Genomic DNA, 18591 nt, shown 5'->3' with positions numbered 1-18591 from the left:
TCCCATTATCAATCCATCGGTCTGGTACATTGTATAGGTCTCCCCCTCCCATTATAAATCCATCGGCCTGGTACATTAGACAGGTCTACCCCCTCCCATTATCAATCCATCGGCCTGGTACATTGTATAGGTCTCCCCCCTCCCATTATCAATCCATCGGTCTGGTACATTGTATAGGTCTCCCCCTCCCATTATAAATCCATCGGCCTGGTACATTGTATAGGTCTCCCCCTCCCATTATCAATCCATCGGTCTGGTACATTGTATAGGTCTCCCCCTCCCATTATCAATCCATCGGTCTGGTACATTGTATAGGTCTCCCCCTCCCATTATAAATCCATCGGCCTGGTACATTGTATAGGTCTCCCCCCCCATTATCAATCCATCGGCCTGGTACATTGTATAGGTCTCCCCCCTCCCATTATCAATCCATCGGTCTGGTACATTAGACAGGTCTCCCCCCTCACAGAGGGAATCTGGATACAGAGAATGGTCCTTCAATATCCGTATCCCTGGAAACATTTCCTCCAACCCAATCCATATCTATATATAACAACGTGAGAAGCAATGGCGGCACTCCCAGAACTGGGCACAAGGAATATCGAAGCCTTTATGGGGCAACCAATGTTCCATTGGCATGTAACCCACCTGTCCCACGTCCTTCGTAATGAAATGATGGGTCCCTCGGAAACATTGGCCGACTATTATAAAACGTCTATTGGGCGCACACACGGGGATCACCACAAAACTCTGGAGACGAGGGCGGCACTCACCGGGCTTGTTGTCACAAGGAGCATCCGCGTCTTGGAGGACAGGACACCGGACTTGTAGCCACAGACCCCCCGGGTTATATGCTGCAACCTTCAGGTGATTGGACACTGGAAATGGCTTTGCCGGGAAATGACCCCATCCACTCTGTGGGACTCAGTTTTTTTGCTGGTGTCCTTAGGTGATGGATCTCTTATGGAGACGTCTCGAAATTGTTCTTCTTATTGTTCAATACAACTGACACTTCTACCGAGATCCAACTGCTGATATCCTCAGGGCTCACTAGCAGGTTCTAGATCAGTTACCTTCAATGTACATCTTGGGAACTGTACCTGGACCTCACAGCAGCATGGGGAGGGGGGAGGGGGTGGCCTTTTAATGTTTGCTTCAGGCACGGGATCCTGAATTTGACACCGTGGTATGTGGTGCAGCAAGTGTAGTTAGCTGAAGGGTGTCATACCGGTCCAGGGTGGTAGTCCATTCCTATGGCACCCAGTTCCTGAAGACCCCTTCTGAAGTATGGCCATGATGGGTAAGGCTTGGTTCCCTCTGGGAAGCTGCAGTATGGATGTGGTAAGACGGGTCTCCCTGTAGGTATGATGGAGTCTTGTTTTTACATGTGGAGTGTTATTCAGCCCCGCTGGAACATCTCTACTTCATGGGGATAGTTCATGTTTCCATAATGCTCACCACTGGAAATCCGGTGGGTTCTTCGCACACAGAGTTGTTCTTTGGGTAGTGATGTAGTTGCAGTGCACCTTCAGGCTGACGCACTTCAGCCCGCCATTTCCTCTGAGAAGACATAGCGCGTGTTGTCTGACTATCCAGAGACACAGCAACAGGGCGTCAGTCAGTGCCCAGGTATAGCTGCTCTCTTCAGAAATACCCTCTTAATTTGTTTCTTGAGTCCCTTACAGGGGAGGTGTGAGACGAGGAACTGAAACGAGGACCAGATAGCTCGGCTACAGACGCCACTAGGGCAAGCCACCAAAATGTTCAGGGCAATAGGTATTCCCCTGTGTTGGAGCAAGGTCCTGCACTGGCAGTTCCCTTCCTTTAATTCCAGCTCCTTCTCAGGTGGTCTACCTGACCTGGTCTACCTGACCTGGTCTACCTGACCAAGCAATTTTCACTGCAACTATGTCTGATTTCATTTGGAGACTGTCAGGACCCAAAAGTGCTGTGCTACCTCTTCACCACCTGGCTATATTCCGGAGTATGACTATGATCCTCCTAACCCCTTCAAGGATGACATTGAGGAGGGTAAGGTGGCACAAGGAATGATGATCTCAGTTCCTTCAGAGGAAAGGTCAACGGGTTTGACTCAAATCTATTCACAGTTTGCCCCATTTTGGACCCAAAATGCCTAAACTGATATCTGTGTGTCTCTAAATTCCGCAAGATCTGTTATAACTTCTTTCAGATTAGGGGAATATCTTACTTCAGTGGACATCAAAGATGCTGATCTTCACATGCCCATCTGTCCTGCACACCAACGCTTTCTACGCTGTCCTGTGAGATACTAACATACTACATTTGCCATTCTGGTTTTCCTCTGCACCAAAAGTCTTCACAAAAGTGCTTGCTGTGCTCCTGGCCTAGCTAAGTTCTCACGGGGTACCTATATGAACTTCTGCCCAAGGATTCCTCAGCCATGGTTTTAGATGGGTGATCAGCTTCAAGAAGTCTGCTCTCTAGCCTTGCCATCATCTGGACTATTTGGGACTGATCTTGGAAGCAGCCCAGCCAAGAATGTCCCTTCCCCAGGAAAAGATTACTTCTCTGAGGTCCAACTGTCAAACTCTCAGATCAACCCTGCCCCCCACAACTCACTTCTATGTATGAGGGTCCTGGGCTTCATGGTTACCTGCATTGAGGCGTCCCCTGTGCTCAGCTCCACTGGAGACCCTTGCAGATCAACATTCTCACAATGTGGGACAAGCAGATCTTCTCTCTGGATTGCCCACTACTATTGTCCAACCATGAAAACATCTTCCTGGCATGGTGGACTTCTAACTGGGCCCTAGAATCTGGGAAATCCTCTCCCTGGAAGGTGGAAATGACAGACACAAACCTGATGAGTTGGGCGAGGTTTACAATTCCCTGACTGTCCTGTGAGCTTAGTCCCAACAGGAGTTGAAGCTCCTCCTCAACATCCTGGAACTGAGATCCATAAGACTGACTCTCCTACACGGTTGCCAAGTATGGGTGCAATGGGACGATACCCCATAAACCGCCAGGGGGTACCAGGCAGTCCTGAAGGAAGCGAGTCCAGACTCTCCTGGGCAGATGAACATATTCCAGCTCTCTACCATCTCTATACCGGAGTGGAAATGTGGTGAATATCACAATAAAAATACCTTTTGTTAATTATATCGAGGTCGAGCTGAAACATACAGCACTGGTTTCAACACCCCACCAAAAGTGACAGCTTCATCTCAGGGTCCTGGTTGTCAGGGAGCCAACACCGGCCAGCATCCTAGCAACCAGTGACTCCTCCCCACCCAGCTCAATCAGCTGTCAGCCGGAGATTTTCGACTGACAGATGAATGTAAGCAAAAAGATGGGGACAATAATAACAAAAACAAAATGCATTTGGGGTTCCAGACGACACTCTAGGCCCATCAGGTCTGGTATAAATTGTAAGGGTACACCAGACCTAGCATGAGGTCCCCCTAAATTCTATACCAGGCTCTTCTAGGCCATACAGACCCACCTTCAGACTCCCACAACCACCGGGCCAGGGGCTGCGAAGAGGTGGTCCTTGTCCTCATCAACATGGGGCACCCCTCCATGCTGAAGGCATGTGGCCTGGCATGGTTCAGGAGGGAGGGGGCACATGCTGTGTGCTCAGGTAAGGCTCTGGTTTGTGTTTTTGGGGGAATCCTGATTTTTTTTATTGGTCGTTAGGATGCTGGCGGGTGATGGCTCCCTGACAACCAGTAGCCCTGAGATGGGCCTGTTATATCACTACCACTGCTAAATGTTTCCTGTCCCACTCCAGCCTGAGGTCCGCTCTGCAACGAGCGCAAGAAATACCGCAAAACCAACAAAAATAATCAAACGCGTTTACACGATCCTTCGAGGATTGGATACTTCGGAGGTGATCACATGACGTGACAGATTCAGGCAACTGACTAACCGCCAATCTATATATAGACTGTAGATACAGAGATGTATGGATATGGGGATCTCTACAGATACAGAGGAATGATCCCATAGGGGAGGGATTAGTGAGGTCACAAGGAGATGAATTCTGATTGGCTGTGATAAGTCGCGGATCATGTGATCCCTGCTATGGAAGTATGTAGCTAATATTGGCTGATTGGCAGAAATGATTCCTCCGATTTTTCTCTCTCGTCTTCTAGATGGGCGGATATGTCGTCTCCTTCCTGGACGGGTGCTGCAAAACGTGTAAGTAAACCGCCGGCTATGGAGCTCTCATAGGAGGAGCGCAGAACAACATACCACCTATATACTCCGTGTACATACCCGACCATACTATATATACCACCTATATACCCCGTGTACATACCCGACCATACTATATATACCACCTATATACCCCGTGTACATACCTGACTATACTATATACATCACCTATATACCCCGAATACATACCCGACCATACTATATATTACCTATATACCCCGTGTACATACCCGACCATACTATATATATATCACCTATATACCCCGTGTACATACCCGACCATACTATATATATATCACCTATATACCCCGTGTACATACCCGACCATACTATATATATCACCTATATACCCGTGTACATACCCGACCATACTATATATCACCTATATACCCCGTGTACATACCCGACTATACTATATACATCACCTATATACCCCGAATACATACCCGACCATACTATATATATATATCACCTATATACCCCGTGTACATACCCGACCATACTATATATCACCTATATACCCCGTGTACATACCCGACCATACTATATATATATCACCTATATACCCCGTGTACATACCCGACTATACTATATATATATCACCTATATACCCCGTGTACATACCCGACTATAATATATATATCACCTATATACCCCGAGTACATACCTGACTATATTATATACATCACCTATATACCCCGAGTACATACCCGACTATACTATATATATCACCTATATACCCCGTGTACATACCCGACCATACTATATATATATCACCTATATACCCCGAGTACATACCCGACTATACTATATATATCACCTATATACCCCGAGTACATACCCGACTATACTATATATATCACCTATATACCCCGTGTACATACCCGACCATACTATATATATATCACCTATATACCCCGAGTACATACCCGACTATACTATATATATCACCTATATACCCCGTGTACATACCCGACTATACTATATATATCACCTATATACCCCGAGTACATACCCGACTATACTATATATATCACCTATATACCCCGTGTACATACCCGACCATACTATATATATATCACCTATATACCCCGAGTACATACCCGACTATACTATATATATCACCTATATACCCCGTGTACATACCCGACTATACTATATATATCACCTATATACCCCGAGTACATACCGACTATACTATATATATCACCTATATACCCCGAGTACATACCCGAGCATACTATATATATCACCTATATACCCCGAGTACATACCCGACTATACTATATATATCACCTATATACCCCGAGTACATACCCGAGCATACTATATATATCACCTATATACCCCGAGTACATACCCGACTATACTATATATATCACCTATATACCCCGTGTACATACCCAACTATAATATATATATATCACCTATATACCCCGAGTATACTATATATATCACCTATATACCCCGTGTACATACCCGACCATACTATATATATCACCTATATACCCCGTGTACATACCCGACCATACTATATATATCACCTATATACCCCGTGTACATACCCGACTATACTATATATATATCACCTATATACCCCGTGTACATACCCGACCATACTATATATATATCACCTATATACCCCGAGTACATACCCGACCATACTATATATATATCACCTATATACCCCGAGTACATACCCGACCATACTATATATATATCACCTATATACCCCGTGTACATACCCGACCATACTATATATATATCACCTATATACCCCGTGTACATACCCGACCATACTATATAAATATCACCTATATACCCCGAGTACATACCCGACTATACTATATATATCACCTATATACCTTGAGTACATACCCGACTATACTATATATATCACCTATATACCCCGTGTACATACCCGACCATACTATATATATATCACCTATATACCCCGAGTACATACCCGACTATACTATATATATATCACCTATATACCCCGAGTACATACCTGACTATACTATATATATCACCTATATACCCCGAGTACATACCCGACTATACTATATATATCACCTATATACCCCGAGTACATACCCGACTATACTATATATATATCACCTATATACCCCGAGTACATACCCGACTATACTATATATATCACCTATATACCCCGAGTACATACCCGACTATACTATATATATATCACCTATATACCCCGAGTACATACCCGACTATACTATATAATATCACCTATATACCCCGTGTACATACCCGACCATACTATATACATCACCTATATACCCCGAGTACATACCCGACTATACTATATATATCACCTATATACCCCGAGTACATACCCGACTATACTATATACATCACCTATATACCCCGTGTACATACCCGACTATACTATATACATCACCTATATACCCCGAGTACATACCCGACTATACTATATATATCACCTATATACCCCGAGTACACACCCGACTATACTATATATATATCACCTATATACCCCGAGTACATACCCGACTATACTATATATATCACCTATATACCCCGAGTACATACCCGACTATACTATATATATCACCTATATACCCCGAGTACATACCCGACTATACATATCACCTATATACCCCGAGTACATACCCGACTATACTATATATATCACCTATATACTCCGAGTACACACCCGACTATACTATATATATATCACCTATATACCCCGAATACATACCCGACTATACTATATATATCACCTATATACCCCGAATACATACCCGACTATAATATATATATATCACCTATATACCCCGAATACATACCCGACTATAATATATATATCACCTATATACCCCGTGTACATACCTGACTATACTATATACCCCGTGTACATACCCGACTATACTATATATATCACCTATATACCCCGAATACATACCCGACTATAATATATATATATCACCTATATACCCCGAATACATACCCGACTATAATATATATATCACCTATATACCCCGTGTACATACCTGACTATACTATATACCCCGTGTACATACCTGACTATACTATATATATATCACCTATATACCCTGTGTACATACCTGACTATACTATATATATATCACCTATATACCCTGTGTACATACCTGACTATACTATATACCCCGTGTACATACCTGACTATACTATATACCCCGAGTACATACCCGACTATACTATATATATCACCTATATACCCCGTGTACATACCTGACTATACTATATACCCCGAGTACATACCCGACTATACTATATATATCACCTATATACCCTGTGTACATACCTGACTATACTATATATATATCACCTATATACCCTGTGTACATACCTGACTATACTATATATATATCACCTATATACCCTGTGTACATACCTGACTATACTATATACCCCGTGTACATACCTGACTATACTATATACCCCGTGTACATACCTGACTATACTATATACCCCGTGTACATACCTGACTATACTATATACCCCGAGTACATACCCGACTATACTATATATATCACCTATATACCCCGTGTACATACCTGACTATACTATATACCCCGAGTACATACCCGACTATACTATATATATCACCTATATACCCTGTGTACATACCTGACTATACTATATATATATCACCTATATACCCTGTGTACATACCTGACTATACTATATATATATCACCTATATACCCTGTGTACATACCTGACTATACTATATACCCCGTGTACATACCTGACTATACTATATACCCCGTGTACATACCTGACTATACTATATATATATATTACCTATTGTCAGAGATGCGGGTGTGACCAGAAGTGTGTGGACTGACACAGGGAAACGCAGGCTTCAGATATGGTATAAATAAGACAATTTATTAAGACTAACAATACAAATACAAACGCAGCGCACCAAACCCCAAGCTAACACAAATACATACAACAAACCCCAAGCTAACACAAATACATACAACAAACCCCAAGCTAACACAAATACATACAACAAACCCCAAGCTAACACAAATACATACAACAAACCCCAAGCTAACACAAATACATACAACAAACCCCAAGATAACACAAATACATACAACAAACCCCAAGCTAACACAAATACATACAACAAACCCCAAGCTAACACAAATACATACAACAAACCCCAAGCTAACACAAATACATACAACAAACCCCAAGCTAACACAAATACATACAACAAACCCCAAGCTAACACAAATACATACAACAAACCCCAAGCTAACACAAATACATACAACAAGGTGAAACAAACCCAAACCTAAACTGATATAGATACACAGGTACATACACATATAGAGCATAACGTAGTCAGGCAGGCCGGGTCGATAACTATCGGGCAGGTAGGTACAGGAGGAGCAGGCGGAGAGTAGTCAGGTCACGAGCCGGGTACAGCAACTAACGGACAGGTAGGTACAGGGGGTCAGGCAGAGAATGGTCGGGGTCACAAGCCAGGGATCAAACAGGAGAAGTCAGCAGAGGTCAGGATCAGGCAGGGTCGGCAACAAGGCAGGCAGAAACAGGAACAGGAATGCAGGTTACAAGGTACAGGGGCCCATGGAAAAACACACACCAAGGCGCAGACTGCAGGTCTGGCCATCCCTTAAATACACCACCTGCAATCAGCCCCAGGTGATGGCTAATTGCCGAAGTGAACCTCTGGTTGTTGAGAGCACCCGCTGGCCAGCCCTGGTACTGCAGCCCACAAGGCAGGTGAGTCCCACCACTATTGGCAAGTCCATTCCTGACACCTATATACCCCGTGTACATACCTGACTATACTATATATCACCTATATACCCCGAGTACATACCTAATTATACTATATATATCACCTATATACCCCGAGTACATACCCGACTATACTATATATATCACCTATATACCCCGAGTACATACCCGACTATACTATATATATATCACCTATATACCCCGAGTACATACCCGACTATACTATATATATATCACCTATATACCCCGAATACATACCCGACTATACTATATATATCACCTATATACCCCGTGTACATACCCGACTATACTATATATATCACCTATATACCCCGAGTACATACCCGACTATACTATATATATCACCTATATACCCCGAGTACATACCCGACTATACTATATATATATATATCACCTATATACCCCGTGTACATACCCGACTATACTATATATATCACCTATATACCCCGTGTACATACCCGACTATACTATATATATCACCTATATACCCCGAGTACATACCCGACTATACTATATATATCACCTATATACCCCGAGTACACACCCGACTATACTATATATATATCACCTATATACCCCGAGTACATACCCGACTATACTATATATATCACCTATATACCCCGAGTACACACCCGACTATACTATATATATATCACCTATATACCCCGAGTACATACCTGACTATACTATATATATATCACCTATATACCCCGAGTACATACCTGACTATACTATATATATATCACCTATATACCCCGAATACATACCCGACTATAATATATATATATCACCTATATACCCCGAGTACATACCCGACTATAATATATATATATCACCTATATACCCCGAGTATAGGTCTGATGTGTACATTCCAGGCTGTTCTGTTCCGGGGTCACACACTCTGGTTGTCACACACTCAGGGGGGTCACACACTCTGGGGGGTCACACACTTCGGGGGTCACACACTTCGGGGGTCACACACTCCGGGGGTCACACACTCGGGGAGGTCACACACTCGGGGGGGGTCACACTCTCCCTGGGTCACACACTTGGGGGGGGTCACACACTTGGGGGGGGGGGGTCACACACTTGGGGGGGAGTCACACACTCGGGGAGGTCACACACTTGGGGGGGGGGGTCACACACTTGGGGGGGGTCACACAATCGGGGGGGGGGGGTCACACACTCTGGGAGATCACACACTCAGGGGGGTGTCACACTCTCCCTGGGTCACACACTTGGGGGGGTCACACACTTGGGGGGGTCACACACTTGGGGGGGTCACACACTTGGGGGGGGTCACACACTCTGGGGGTCACATACTCTGGGGGTCACATACTCGGGGGGGGTCACACACTCGGGGGGGGTCACACACTCGGGGGGGGGTCACACACTCGGGGGGGGTCACACACTCCCTGGGTCACACACTCGGGGGGGGTCACACACTCTGGGGTGTGTCACACTCGGGGGGGGTCACACACTCGGGGGGGTCACACACTTCGGGGGTCACACACTTGGGGTCACACACTCGGGGGGTCACATACTCGAGGGGGGGGTCACACACTCTTGGAGATCACACACTTGGGGGGGGTCACACACTCTGGGAGATCACACACTCAGGGGGGTGTCACACTCTCCCTGGGTCACACACTTGGGGGGGTCACACACTTGGGGGGGTCACACACTTGGGAGGGGTCACACACTTGGGGGGGTCACACACTCGGGGAGGTCACACACTCGGGGGGGTGTCACACTCTCCCTGGGTCACACACTTGGGGGGGTCACACACTTGGGGGGGTCACACACTCTGGGGGTCACACACTCTGGGGGTCACATACTCCGGGGGTCACACACTCCAGGGGTCACACACTCGGGGGGGTCACACTGGGGGGGGTCACACACTCTGGGGGGGGTCACACACTCCCTGGGTCACACACTCTGAGGGTCACACACTCGGGGGGGTTACAGACTCGGGGGGGTCACACACTCTGGGGTCACACACTCTGGGGTCACACACTCTGGGGTCATACACTCTGGGGGTCACATACTCTGGGGGTCACACACTCTGGGGTCACACACTCTGGGAGATCACACACTCGGGGGGGTGTCACACTCTCCCTGGGTCACACACTCGGGGGGGTCACACACTTCGGGGGTCACACACTCGGGGTCACACACTCGGGGGGGTCACACACTCGGGGGGGTCACACACTCGGGGGGGCGGGGTCACACACTCTTGGAGATCACACACTCGGGGGGGTGTCACACTCTCCCTGGGTCACACACTTGGGGGGGTCACACACTTGGGGGGGTCACACACTTGGGGGGGGTCACACACTTGGGGGGGGTCACACACTCTGGGGGTCACACACTCGGGGAGGTCACACACTCGGGGGGTGTCACACTCTCCCTGGGTCACACACTTGGGGGGGGGTCACACACTTGGGGGGTCACACACTTGGGGGGGTCACACACTCCGGGGGTCACATACTCCGGGGGTCACACACTCGGGGGGGGGTCACACTGGGGGGTCACACACTCTGGGGGGGGTCACACACTCTGGGGGGGGTCACACACTCTGGGGGGGGACACACACTCTGGGGGGGGGTCACACACTCGGGGGGGTTACAGACTCGGGGGGGTCACACACTCTGGGGGTCATACACTCGGGGGGGTCACATACTCTGGGGGTCACACAATCTGGGGGTCACACACTCTGGGAGATCACACACTCGGGGGTGTCACACTCTCCCTGGGTCACACACTCGGGGGGGTCACACACTTCGGGGGTCACACACTCGGGGTCACACACTCGGGGGGGGTCACACACTCGGGGGGGTCACACACTCTTGGAGATCACACACTCGGGGGGGTGTCACACTCTCCCTGGGTCACACACTTGGGGGGGTCACACACTTGGGGGGGTCACACACTCTGGGGGTCACACACTCGGGGAGGTCACACACTCGGGGGGTGTCACACTCTCCCTGGGTCACACACTTGGGGGGGTCACACACTTGGGGGGGGTCACACACTTGGGGGGATCACACACTTGGGGGGGGTCACACACTTGGGGGGGGTCACACACTCGGGGGGGGTCACACACTCCGGGGGTCACACACTCGGGGGGGGGTCACACACTGGGCGGGTCACACAGTCTGGGGGGGGTCACACACTCTGAGGGTCACACACTCGGGGGGGTCATACACTCGGGGGGGTCACACACTCTGGGGGTCACACACTCTGGGGGTCACACACTCTGGGAGATCACACACTCGGGGGGGTGTCATACTCTCCCTGGGTCACACACTTGGGGGGGGTCACACACTTGGGGGGGGTCACACACTTGGGGGGGGTCACACACTCTGGGGGTCACACACTCTGGGGGTCACACACTCTGGGGGTCACATACTCCGGGGGTCACACACTCGGGGGGGTCACACAACCTGCATTCCTGTTCCTGTTTCTGCCTGCCTTGTTGCTGACCCTGCCTGATCCTGACCTCTGCTGACTTCTCCTGTTTGATCCCTGGCTTGTGACCCCGACCATTCTCTGCCTGACCCCCTGTACCTACCTGTCCGTTAGTTGCTGTACCCGGCTCGTGACCTGACTACTCTCCGCCTGACCCCCTGTACCTACCTGTCCGTTAGTTGCTGTACCTGGCTCGTGACCTGACTACTCTCCGCCTGCTCCTCCTGTACCTACCTGCCCGATAGTTATCGACCCGGCCTGCCTGACTACGTTGTGCTCTCTATGTGTATGTACCTGTGTATCTGTATCAGTTTAGGTTTGGGTTTGTTTCACCTTGTTGTATGTATTTACACACTCCGGGGGTCGCACACTCGGGGGGGGTCGCACACTCGGGGGGGGTCGCACACTCGGGGGGGGTCACACACTCGGGGGGGTCGCACACTCGGGGGGGTCACACACAATTTCTCCAATTTGCAGGACATTTGTAAAATTTCCTCCACTACACACAGCATCTTCCCTGGAATCCAGAACTAAGTGTGGCCCCCGAGGGCGGAGGATGGACAGCTTATTCCATCATACAGAGCCGAAAAAAAAAACAATCAGTGGGTCCAGTGTCCGCTCCTGGGGCCGGGAAGTGTCCGCTCCTGGGGCCGGGAAGTGTCAGCTCCTGGGGCCGGGAAGTGTCAGCTCCTGGGGCCGGGAAGTGTCAGCTCCTGGGGCCGGGAAGTGTCAGCTCCTGGGGCCGGGAAGTGTCAGCTCCTGGGGCCGGGAAGTGTCAGCTCTTGGGGCCGGGAAGTGTCAGCTCCTGGGGTCGGGAAGTGTCAGCTCCTGGGGTTGGGAAGTGTCAGCTCCTGGGGTCGGGAAGTGTCAGCTCCTGGGGCCGGGAAGTGTCAGCTCCTGGGGCCGGGAAGTGTCCGCTCCTGGGGCCGGGAAGTGTCAGCTCCTGGGGTCGGGAAGTGTCAGCTCTTGGGGCCGGGAAGTGTCAGCTCTTGGGGCCGGGAAGTGTCAGCTCTTGGGGCCGGGAAGTGTCAGCTCTTGGGGCCGGGAAGTGTCAGCTCTTGGGGCCGGGAAGTGTCAGCTCCTGGGGCCGGGAAGTGTCCGCTCCTGGGGCCGGGAAGTGTCAGCTCCTGGGGCCGGGAAGTGTCAGCTCCTGGGGCCGGGAAGTGTCAGCTCCTGGGGCCGGGAAGTGTCAGCTCCTGGGGTCGGGAAGTGTCAGCTCCTGGGGTCGGGAAGTGTCAGCTCTTGGGGCCGGGAAGTGTCCGCTCCTGGGGCCGGGAAGTGTCCGCTCCTGGGGCCGGGAAGTGTCCGCTCCTGGGGCCGGGAAGTGTCAGCTCCTGGGGCCGGGAAGTGTCAGCTCCTGGGGCCGGGAAGTGTCAGCTCCTGGGGCCGGGAAGTGTCAGCTCTTGGGGCCGGGAAGTGTCAGCTCCTGGGGTCGGGAAGTGTCAGCTCCTGGGGTCGGGAAGTGTCAGCTCCTGGGGTCGGGAAGTGTCAGCTCCTGGGGCCGGGAAGTGTCAGCTCCTGGGGCCGGGAAGTGTCCGCTCCTGGGGCCGGGAAGTGTCAGCTCCTGGGGTCGGGAAGTGTCAGCTCCTGGGGCCGGGAAGTGTCAGCTCCTGGGGCCGGGAAGTGTCAGCTCTTGGGGCCGGGAAGTGTCAGCTCTTGGGGCCGGGAAGTGTCAGCTCTTGGGGCCGGGAAGTGTCAGCTCTTGGGGCCGGGAAGTGTCAGCTCTTGGGGCCGGGAAGTGTCAGCTCTTGGGGCCGGGAAGTGTCAGCTCTTGGGGCCGGGAAGTGTCAGCTCCTGGGGCCGGGAAGTGTCCGCTCCTGGGGCCGGGAAGTGTCCGCTCCTGGGGCCGGGAAGTGTCAGCTCCTGGGGCCGGGAAGTGTCAGCTCCTGGGGCCGGGAAGTGTCAGCTCCTGGGGCCGGGAAGTGTCAGCTCCTGGGGCCGGGAAGTGTCAGCTCCTGGGGTCGGGAAGTGTCAGCTCTTGGGGCCGGGAAGTGTCCGCTCCTGGGGCCGGGAAGTGTCCGCTCCTGGGGCCGGGAAGTGTCCGCTCCTGGGGCCGGGAAGTGTCAGCTCCTGGGGCCGGGAAGTGTCAGCTCTTGGGGCCGGGAAGTGTCCGCTCTTGGGGCCGGGAAGTGTCCGCTCTTGGGGCCGGGAAGTGTCCGCTCCTGGGGCCGGGAAGTGTCCGCTCCTGGGGCCGGGAAGTGTCAGCTCCTGGGGCCGGGAAGTGTCCGCTCTTGGGGCCGGGAAGTGTCAGCTCCTGGGGCCGGGAAGTGTCCGCTCTTGGGGCCGGGAAGTGTCAGCTCTTGGGGCCAGTCCTGAGTTGGATTTTGTGTGTTTCAGGTAAGGAAGATGGAAAGTTCTGTAAGCGGGTGACGGTCCGGATGACGATCAGGAAGAACGATTGTAGAAGTAACACCCCAGTAAGTACATTGTGTGCTCCGCCCATTTCTTGGCTCCTCCCCCATGAAATGACTCTAAGGTGTCTCCCCGCCCTATGGTCACCTCCCCGTACTCACACTTCACACCTTCCCTAATCCAGACCGCACCATGTCCAGACATCACTGCGGAACCCTCAGGAAACACTCTCAGTACCCAGTGTGAAGGGGCCCTGGAGCTCTTCATGTAGTACAGACAGTACTGAGCAAAATGGGCCCCTGGTGCTCCGTATGATAGGACCCCTCATGTAGTACAGATTGTTGTTGAAGCCTCCTTTTCTGAAGTTGATTGGCCAAAAAAAAAAAGAAAATCCTCATTTTCTGGGAAATAAATGCAGTCTATATGTCCCCCATCCCCCCATGATGTGATCATTTCTTGAGGACAGTTCTAGGGTGTTGTGATGGTTACAGGGCGCGGTGATGGTTTCAAGGCACGGTGATGGTTCCAGGGCACGGTGATGGTTCCAGGGCACGGTGATGGTTCCAGGGCTCGGTGATGGTTCCAGGGCTCGGTGATGGTTCCAGGGCTCGGTGATGGTTCCAGGGCTCGGTGATGGTTCCAGGGCTCGGTGATGGTTCCAGGCCACGGTGATGGTTACAGGGCTCGGTGATGGTTTCAAGGCACGGTGATGGTTCCAGGGCTCGGTGATGGTTCCAGGGCTCGGTGATGGTTCCAGGGCTCGGTGATGGTTCCAGGGCTCGGTGATGGTTCCAGGCCGCGGTGATGGTTCCAAGGCACGGTGATGGTTCCAAGGCTCGGGGCTGGTTCCATGGCTCGGGGCTGGTTCCATGGCTCGGGGCTGGTTCCATGGCTCGGGGCTGGTTCCATGGCTCGGGGCTGGTTCCATGGCTCGGGGCTGGTTCCATGGCTCGGGGCTGGTTCCATGGCTCGGGGCTGGTTCCAGGGCTCGGTGCTGGTTCCAGGGCTCGGTGCTGGTTCCAGGGCTCGGTGCTGGTTCCAGGGCTCGGTGCTGGTTCCAGGGCTCGGTGAGGGTTCCAGGGCTCGGTGAGGGTTCCAGGGCTCGGTGAGGGTTCCAGGGCGTGGTGAGGATTCAGGGCTCGGTGCTGGTTCCAGGGCTCGGTGCTGGTTCCAGGGCTCGGTGCTGGTTCCAGGGCTCGGTGCTGGTTCCAGGGCTCGGTGCTGGTTCCAGGGCGTGGTGAGGATTCAGGGCGTGGTGCTGGTTCCAGGGCTCGGTGCTGGTTCCAGGGCTCGGTGCTGGTTCCAGGGCTCGGTGCTGGTTCCAGGGCTCGGTGCTGGTTCCAGGGCGTGGTGAGGATTCAGGGCATGGTGATGGTTCCAAGGCTCGGTGCTGGTTCCAGGGCGTGGTGATGGTTCCAAGGCTCGGTGCTGGTTCCAGGGCGTGGTCATGGTTCCAAGGCTCGGTGCTGGTTCCAGGGCGTGGTCATGGTTCCAAGGCTCGGTGCTGGTTCCAGGGCGTGGTCATGGTTCCAAGGCTCGGTGCTGGTTCCAGGGCGTGGTCATGGTTCCAAGGCTCGGTGCTGGTTCCAGGGCGTGGTGATGGTTCCAGGGCGTGGTGAGGATTCAGGGCATGGTGATGGTTCCAAGGCTCGGTGCTGGTTCCAGGGCGTGGTCATGGTTCCAAGGCTCGGTGCTGGTTCCAGGGCGTGGTCATGGTTCCAAGGCTCGGTGCTGGTTCCAGGGCGTGGTCATGGTTCCAAGGCTCGGTGCTGGTTCCAGGGCGTGGTCATGGTTCCAAGGCTCGGTGCTGGTTCCAGGGCGTGGTCATGGTTCCAAGGCTCGGTGCTGGTTCCAGGGCGTGGTCATGGTTCCAAGGCTCGGTGCTGGTTCCAGGGCGTGGTGATGGTTCCAGGGCGTGGTGAGGATTCAGGGCATGGTGATGGTTCCAAGGCTCGGTGCTGGTTCCAGGGCGTGGTCATGGTTCCAAGGCTCGGTGCTGGTTCCAGGGCGTGGTCATGGTTCCAAGGCTCGGTGCTGGTTCCAGGGCGTGGTCATGGTTCCAAGGCTCGGTGCTGGTTCCAGGGCGTGGTGATGGTTCCAGGGCGTGGTGAGGATTCAGGGCATGGTGATGGTTCCAAGGCTCGGTGCTGGTTCCAGGGCATGGTCATGGTTCCAAGGCTCGGTGCTGGTTCCAGGGCATGGTCATGGTTCCAAGGCATCTGTGCTGGTTCCAGGGCTCGGTGCTGGTTCCAGGGCTCGGTGATGATTCAGGGCGCAGGCTCATCGTACAACTCCCAGTCGTAGTGAATAGCCTTGTTCTTCAGATTTGGACCTTGCTGTCCCTTTCAGGCTCTGCTCTCCTCCGCAGGTGAACATCGTGTCCTGTGATGGGAAGTGCCCCTCCGCCAGTATCTACAACTACAACATCAACACCTACGCCCGCTTCTGCAAGTGCTGCCGGGAGCTGGGCCTCCAGCGGCGGGTTGTCCAGTTATATTGCACCGGAAACTCCACTTGGGTCAATTATTCTATCCAAGAACCGACAGACTGTTCCTGCCAGTGGTCCTGAATCCAATGGACTCCGAGCAAGGCAGGAGAACCGGCGTCCAGGTGGATGGTGGTGGGCTTGTGTTCTGGTCCACCTAGTCAGGACGGTTTCCATGTGCGATTCCCAGGAAAAGTGCCAATCTTCCACCAGACTATTTATCACAAGAACTTCTTCAGCCAGGCAGACGTCCTCACGCTTCTCTTGCACCCCCTAGATTGTGCATGTTCTCCCAGCATTGCCTCCACCTACAACTGGAAATTGCTCGTCACTCCGCGGCATGCCCTGTGTGTGTGTGTCACCCGCTCGCCATGCGTGCTAATAGTGACCTCTGTGCCAAGGACCCTCCACTGGAAGCCACCGCCGGGGTACACTGACCCCTCAATGCAGCCAATGGTAAGCCATGGAGGACCGCTGCAGAGTCAATGGCTTCCATGTTCTCCATCCGCTCTCTGCTAATAGTGACATCATCAGTCCGAGCCACGGCTGAACACGAAGCACACGGCTCATAATGCCAAGGTGGCCAGTGACCCCCCCATACTCCTGACCCCCATCATACGGAACCTCACTGGCCCCTCTCCTCTGTAATGACCCATTTCACCATTGGGTGGTGCTGTCACTCGTTACCCCATCCTGCAGGTTTGCTATATAATGTGACCCACAGAGCTTACACTCTAACAGCCCACAATGGACTCTCCCACGTTCTGTGGGGACCGACATGTGGCCTTTAACTTATTTTCTGTAGTCTGCCATCGCAATGCACATTTGGTTGGAAGTAAATTGTATGATTGATGTCAAATGAGATGATTGGTCCAAAGATCTCCACCTCCACCCATAACTGAACTTCACACCATGGCAGGACAGGGAGGACCTGAAGACCACACATGGGGGGGGAGGGGAGGAGAGTGAGGCAATGTACTGGAGACCGTACACTGGGGGGGGGGGGGGGAAATGGACAGTGCTGGAGACCGCACACGGGGGGGACTGGGACACTACTGGAGACCACAGGGGGAGGGGAGAGACTGGGACACTACTGGAGACCACAGGGGGAGGGGAGAGACTGGGACAGAGCTGGAGACCACAGGAGCGGGGGGAGAGACTGGGACAGTGCTGGAGACCACAGGGGGAGGGGAGAGACTGGGACACTACTGGAGACCACAGGGGGAGGGGAGAGACTGGGACAGAGCTGGA

The 18591-nt window shown here is 51.9% G+C and overlaps 1 protein-coding gene across 1 annotated transcript in view; it reads left to right on the top strand.

Moving 5' to 3' along the window:
* The window catches only part of LOC149428529 (otogelin-like protein), a 35462-nt gene extending 17263 nt beyond the window's left edge, over window positions 1–18199 (top strand). The window contains exons 3-5 of the mRNA XM_089667298.1: window positions 4137–4182; window positions 14841–14920; window positions 17224–18199. Coding sequence (XP_089523424.1) covers window positions 4137–4182; window positions 14841–14920; window positions 17224–17424 — 327 coding nt within the window. The 3' untranslated portion in view covers window positions 17425–18199. The remainder of the gene's footprint in view (window positions 1–4136; window positions 4183–14840; window positions 14921–17223) is intronic.
* The last annotated feature ends 392 nt before the right edge of the window (window positions 18200–18591 follow it).

This window comes from Staurois parvus, unplaced genomic scaffold (assembly GCF_062004578.1).
Source record: "Staurois parvus isolate SC_StPar_1 unplaced genomic scaffold, SC_StPar_1.0 ptg003160l, whole genome shotgun sequence".
In the NCBI taxonomy this organism is placed as follows: domain Eukaryota; kingdom Metazoa; phylum Chordata; class Amphibia; order Anura; family Ranidae; genus Staurois; species Staurois parvus.
This window is presented reverse-complemented; position numbering and strand designations above follow the sequence as displayed.